The sequence below is a fragment of the Falco rusticolus genome, chromosome 5 (genome assembly GCF_015220075.1).
Source record: "Falco rusticolus isolate bFalRus1 chromosome 5, bFalRus1.pri, whole genome shotgun sequence".
NCBI lineage: Eukaryota > Metazoa > Chordata > Aves > Falconiformes > Falconidae > Falco > Falco rusticolus.
The window spans coordinates 79,242,071-79,248,070 of record NC_051191.1 but is presented as its reverse complement, the minus strand read 5'-3'; the positions used below and the strand labels follow the sequence as shown (position 1 = coordinate 79,248,070).

The 6,000-nt window shown below is 49.0% G+C and overlaps 1 protein-coding gene across 1 annotated transcript in view; it reads left to right on the top strand.

The window, feature by feature from the left end:
* The first annotated feature begins 489 nt into the window (after positions 1-489).
* LOC119148540 (zinc finger CCCH-type antiviral protein 1-like) overlaps positions 490-6,000 on the top strand; it is a 28,996-nt gene continuing 23,485 nt past the window's right edge. Inside the window, exons 1-2 of the mRNA XM_037388843.1 lie at positions 490-828; positions 3,478-3,610. Of these exons, the coding sequence (XP_037244740.1) occupies positions 545-828; positions 3,478-3,610 (417 nt within the window). The 5' untranslated portion in view covers positions 490-544. The remainder of the gene's footprint in view (positions 829-3,477; positions 3,611-6,000) is intronic.

Below are 6,000 nucleotides of genomic sequence, written 5' to 3'. Positions count from 1 at the left end.
TTCTACTACATTATAGGCTTAACGCTCTGTGCTACATTTGTGTTAGTGCCAGGTACAGGCAGAGAGCAGGAGTGAGTGGGGAGGTGAGGAAATCCTTCGGTGGATGCCGGTGCTCTGCTCTACCTGCACGCTCCGGGAGGGACTAGCTGGATCCATACTTGATATATAGGGACCAGTGACGATTATATATATGGAATTTCACCCAGGCGGCAGCTCATCGCCACATCCAAACATCAGAAACACCAAAAGAATCTGGCATTAAGAAAAAAACCCCCACACTAACCGCGGCCCAAAGCAAAGCAGACCGCCCCGCGGCCCTCCGCGTCGCTGCTCGCACCGCGCGTTCCCTCAGCGGCTCCGGCCGGGGAACCTGCGGGGCGCCGCGCGCCGTTTCCCGCCTCGCCCGCCCGCGCTGCCCCGCCGGCCCCGCCCGCCGCCCGGCCCGGCCCGCCCCGCGCCTTCGGTTTCGATTCCGCTGGAGCCTGGCCGCGCGGCGGTTGTGAGGTCCCGCCCCGTCCCGCCCGGCTGAGCCCAAGCGGGAGCCATGTCCGACCCGGCGGTGTGCTGCTTCCTCACCAAGGTGCTGTGCGCCCACGGCGGACGGCTGACGCTGCCGCAGCTCCGGCAGCACATCGACCTTTCGGCGCAGGAGCTGGAGCGGACGCTGTCGGCGGCGGGCCCCCACCGGTTCCTGATGCCGCAGGACGGCGGCGGAGGCGTCCTGGCCGTGTCGGCCGTGCGCCTCTGCGTCCGCAAGGAGTGCACGGGCTGCGACCGGCTGCACCTCTGCAAGCTGCACCTCATGGGCAGGTGCAACCTGGGGCCCAGGTGAGCGGTGGCGGGGCGGCGGGCAGCGGAGGGGAGGGGGCCGCCCGCCCGGACACGACCCCCGCGGGCTTCTCAGAACCGGCCGCCGTTGGGGCTGGGGGGCAGCCGCCCCCGTCCCGGGGCCGCGGTGGCCGGCTCGCCCTGCCGGGGGTGCCTACGGGCCCGGCCCCGCGGGGGGGAGACCGCGCCCGCCCTCCATGCGGTCTCGCACCGGGCGGTTCTTGCTGGCCAGGGGCTCCTTGCCGCTCGCCCCGCTTCGGTAAAAACCCGGAGCGGCCGCGGCGGGTTGCCGTTCGCTAAAGCCGGGTTTTCTTTGTCAGTGTTGGTTGTTTTGTTTGTTAACGCCGCTGGGCAGCCACGCCCGTCCCTCAGCCCCCTGGCTTCTGGGTGAAGTATTTCACAAATATGGCTCTAGTCGGAAAAAAGCAAAGCGCTGGCCCGCCGTCTGCTTTTAATCTAAGCTTTGCGAGCGCTGCGTGCGCTGTCAGTTGCTGGGCTGCTTGCGGCGCCGTCCCTGGGGGGAGCGCCTCGCCGGGCACAGGTGGGCCAGAGGAGCCACCTCCTTGAAAAAAGTGAACGAGAAAGGAAACAAAAAACACACGCAGAAGCGAAACTCAGCAGGTTTTCAGTGACAATCCGTGGCAACCCTGAGCGCTGGTAAAGGAACTTGTGATGGAAGCCCCCGGCCATGCGCTGTTGCAGTGTCCATCAATATGCGGACACCTGACCAGAGGCTGCCTCTGCTGCTCCAGCAAAACAGCTTGCTGTGCGCAGGGGTGCTGGAGAGCATGGAAGGGAAGGGCCCTGCCTGGCTCAGAATGGTGCTGGCATCAGGATGCTGTGATTCTCTACTGTTTCATGCTTCACTCACGGTATGATCAGCATCCGTGCGATTCCCTGTCGGAAATGCCTTCGGGCATCTGTAGGCGCTTGGGCTGGATGATGCTGTGTGAACTAAAACGTCTGGTGAGGTGATTCCCATGGTGATAAACCATTCTGCCCTCTCAACAGCACTAAGTATTTAAAATCACCTCAGTATGTGTTCATAATTAATCAAGCAAAGAGTATGCCTTTCGTGGGAGGGAGGTTGATTAAAATGAGCGGGCAGAAGTACTGCTAGGTGGGCCATGTAGATCAAGACAGAATATTTTTTAACTGCTGAAGTAAAATCTAGCCTTGCTTCCAGATCTTGCATCCTTTTTGTTTCAGAATCTCTGGAAAGAAAAATGTTAGTGCAAATTAGTGGAATCAGGATTTTAGTCCAGTTAAACCTGTTTTTAACTTATCTGGCAAGTAACTCTTCACAGCTTTTTTTCCTAAATGTTATTAAACTCAGGTGATAGGTTATCATTGTATTTGTGGACTGTTTCAACCTTTGACTTAGAAATCCGTACTCAAGTGATGTAGACATCATGGGACTGTTGGAATCTGAAGTTAGCTGTGGAAGAGCACTGGTGACGGCTCCCACCTCAAATACTCTGTAGCTCACCTACCTTTGTAGCTGTTATTTGAGTGCCTACAGAATCTAATATGCTTAGTAGATAGTTTCTCAGGACCACTGATAGCACGCTTCTGTCCTTCAGACTTCACATTCTTGTTTATTTGCTTACAAAGCAATGAGCCCAACAAGTAGTGGGGGTCAGGGGTGAAACGTCTATGCAAGGGTCTGTGCAGAAGGATTGGATCAGACATGGCATGAGGTAAAGAAGCTTTCATGCAGAGAGTTTCAGGAGTTAACTAGAGGCTAAAAGGATAAAGAGAACAGAGACTTGAGTATAAGTAACAGGTACTTCTATTGGTTGAGTATGTCTGGTCTTAAGGCTGTATCAAATCAGGCTCCTGAAGAGCAAGATGTAAGGAAGCTGTATTTTGCTGCATTGAATTAATGCACAGGTTGACTATGTTTCCTCTCTTACTGAGTTGCAGTATCATTTCAAATAGATGCAAAAAAAATGGCAATGTCTCTCTCTAATTCATACTCACTTCAGACATTTCTCCTGGGTTAGTAAGTGGCACCAGTATCTTCTTTATTGCTGTTGAATTGCTTCTTTATCCAAAACTCAGAAGTTAATGAACTTTCTTGGTGGTGGTGGTGTGGTTTGGTTTTTGGTTCTTTGCATTTTTTTTTTTAACTCTTCAGCCAGCAAAGATAACAAATCATGTTGTGTTCAGCTTTGTTATCTCTTTGTTGCTCTCAGATTCTTGCATCTTTCTTTACATGCAATCCCTGGGACAACAACCTTTTGTGTTCACAAAATCAAGGGTGTTGCAACTTTTACCATTGTTGATGTCTTCCTCTAAAATTTCCTTCCAGCTGTTCACGTTGTGTGACTTGACTTGCCTCTTACTGGAGAAGAAAGTGTGGGGTAGACAGACTTGGCTTCAAACCTGGGGTCCTAGCTTTCTTGAAAGTGGTCTGGCCACACCAGTGTTCAAAATGGGGATAATAACGCAACTCTATTTCACAGAGTTGTTGTGCTGTTTGGTCCATTCTCTAGCTAGTTACAGAGACCTAAATATTCACAGAGACTTTTGCTAAAGTACCTTTCTTTCCATGTCTTTTCCCAAGTTGCACATTATTTGAGGTTCTTCTTTAAATCAACTTGACTGAAGAAGTAAACATTGATATTTCTGTGTGTTTTCTTGCAGGTCTTGTAAGTACTCGCACGACATCATCAGTGCTGAGAACAGAAAAGTTCTAAAGACCCATGAGTTATCTGGCCTTGAGGAGAATGAGCTGCGAGTCCTCCTCCTCCAAAATGATCCTTTCCTCCTCCCTGATGTGAGTTGTACTGATTTCTTAAGAGAAATTTTTCTTAATTAGGAATGGGAGAGCGCAAGAGAGAATGTGGAGTTTCGATCTCTATTTCAAGCTGTTAAGATGTGTGACGGTACTATCAAGATTAGGATGAATGGGAAAGGCTGTGTGTGAAAGCACCAAAATAAACAGTTTAGAGCCAGGGTTATGAAGGCACCATGTACTTAAACCCAAAAAGAAATAACATCAACAAAACTGTTAAATGCTGAGGAGTGTGTTGCTTACGTAAATACCAGAAGGCTTGCACCTGGATAAGACTGTGTCATCTATGACTTGTCAGCAGAAGACCTGCCGCCTGACAGCAGGAAGTGGACAGCAAGGCTGCAGCCTGTTCTACGTGCCACTCCTCTTAGCCCAACAAGATAGCCATAAAGTTGCTCAAAACAAGCAAACAAAAAAAGTCAGCAACTTCACCGGAGACTTACAGACAGTGAGGTAAGCTAGATGGAGGTGAAAGATCACAATAATTATACGTGCTTATAGGATGAAAGGCCTGACCAAAAAACAGTTTGTTGGCTCTTCTCCAAGAGATGATGGAGACTAGGAAGCAAGGGCCGTTTTCCTTTTCCAGCCTACGCAGGCCTGCACATTTTTGTGCCTGAGGATATAGGGGATGAGAAAAATCAGAGAAAATGACCAATGCCTGCAGTCAGTTTTGTGTAAGACTTGCCCCTCCCAGAGCGCACTGCGTTTTTGTGCACTAATTTTCTGTGAAGCAACCTTTGTCCGGTTCATGTGCAAGTCATTGATTTTGTTAAACTTGGCTGAACAATCCATTCTGGTTCTGCATGTGTGTATCAGGGCAATACTATCTTCAAGGTATGATTGTTTCAAAGCCAAGAATATCCTGTTATGGTTACAGCTGTTCCTGGTTAAGAAATTACCAGAGTAATGCCCATTACTCTTGCCTTTTGGAGGTTATAATCTCCACAGAGCTGCTGGCATAACAGTTCTATTGTTTTCTTGTTCCCTGCTGTGACAGTGCTGGGCTTTGACAAAATAGATCTTTTCGTTGTTGTTGTTGTTAGTGTCGTAAAATATGTTTTGCTGGCATATTCAAGGAGTATGGTGGTGATAAGCAAGGAGGATTAATATCTTTTTCCAACTCAGCTGCATCTAAAACTTAAGTTTTTCTTGTTTAATTGCTTTCAGTAATGAGCAGACAGTAGCAACTGTCATTGATTGTTATTATTCTTAAGCTCTTATCTATAGATCTGTTCAGCCCTCACCACTGGCAGGCATCATTAATTACCTCTAATTGAGCACCTTAACTGCTATTATGGAGTAAAATAGCAGAAACAACAGAAAATGGTGATGGATGCAGGCCATTCATAAACCTGAGAGCTGGGAAGAGGGGTGTGAAAGCAGACTTGGCTGTTTCTGACTCAGAAAAGCTGACTGGCTGTGTGTGTGCTGACAAATGACACGTACAAAGCTCTCGAGCAAGAGGAAACTTTGGTCTTCTGTGTCCTGGGGTCAGGGGTGGAAGGTAAAAAAAACACAACAGCACCCCAAAATCAAGAGGTTTTACACTTTCCTTCACCTTCTCCCTTCACCTTCGCAGCCATCAGCAGGCCCTGGTCAACTCTCCCCAGTTTGTATACTCAGCATGTATTATATACTTGGGTCAGCTGTCCTGGCTCTGCTCCCTCCCAGCTTCTTGTGCACAGGAAACTGAAAAGTCCTGGACTTAGTCAAAGTATTACTTAGCAACAACTGTCATATCAGTGTGTTATCAACATTATTCTCGTACTAAATCCAAAACATAGCACGGCACTGCACCAGCTACTAGGAGCAAAATCAACTCTTTCCCAGCCCAAAACAGGGCACCTAGCACTTGCATATGTTCTTGATACATAGATCTTAGAGTGCTCTGTAGGTGATAAGCCTTTCCACATTCTCCTCGGACAAAGTTCAGAAAATGAAGGAGAGAAAGATGAGTGACCCAAAATTATGGAGTAGGTGAATAATTTCTTTGCATTGGCAGGTTGGGTCTCACTAATAAAAGTGTCCTGGTTTCAGCTGGGGTAGAGTTAATCTTTTTCCTAGTAGTTGGTGCAGTGCTGCATGTGTTCTGGATCTGGTGTGAGAATAATGTTGATACCAGATGTTTTTAGTTGTTGCTAGGTAATTTTTATACCACCTCAAAGACTTCTCAGTTCCTCAGGCCCTGCCAGTGAGAGGGCTGGAGAGGCACAAGAAACTGGGAGGGGACACAGCCAGGACAGCTGACCCAGACTAGCCAAAGGGATATTCCATACCACTGAATGTCATGCTGAGTACGGAAACTGGGGGGAGTTGGCTGGTGCCTGCTGATCGCTGCCTGGGGACTGGCTGGGCATCAGTCAGTGGGT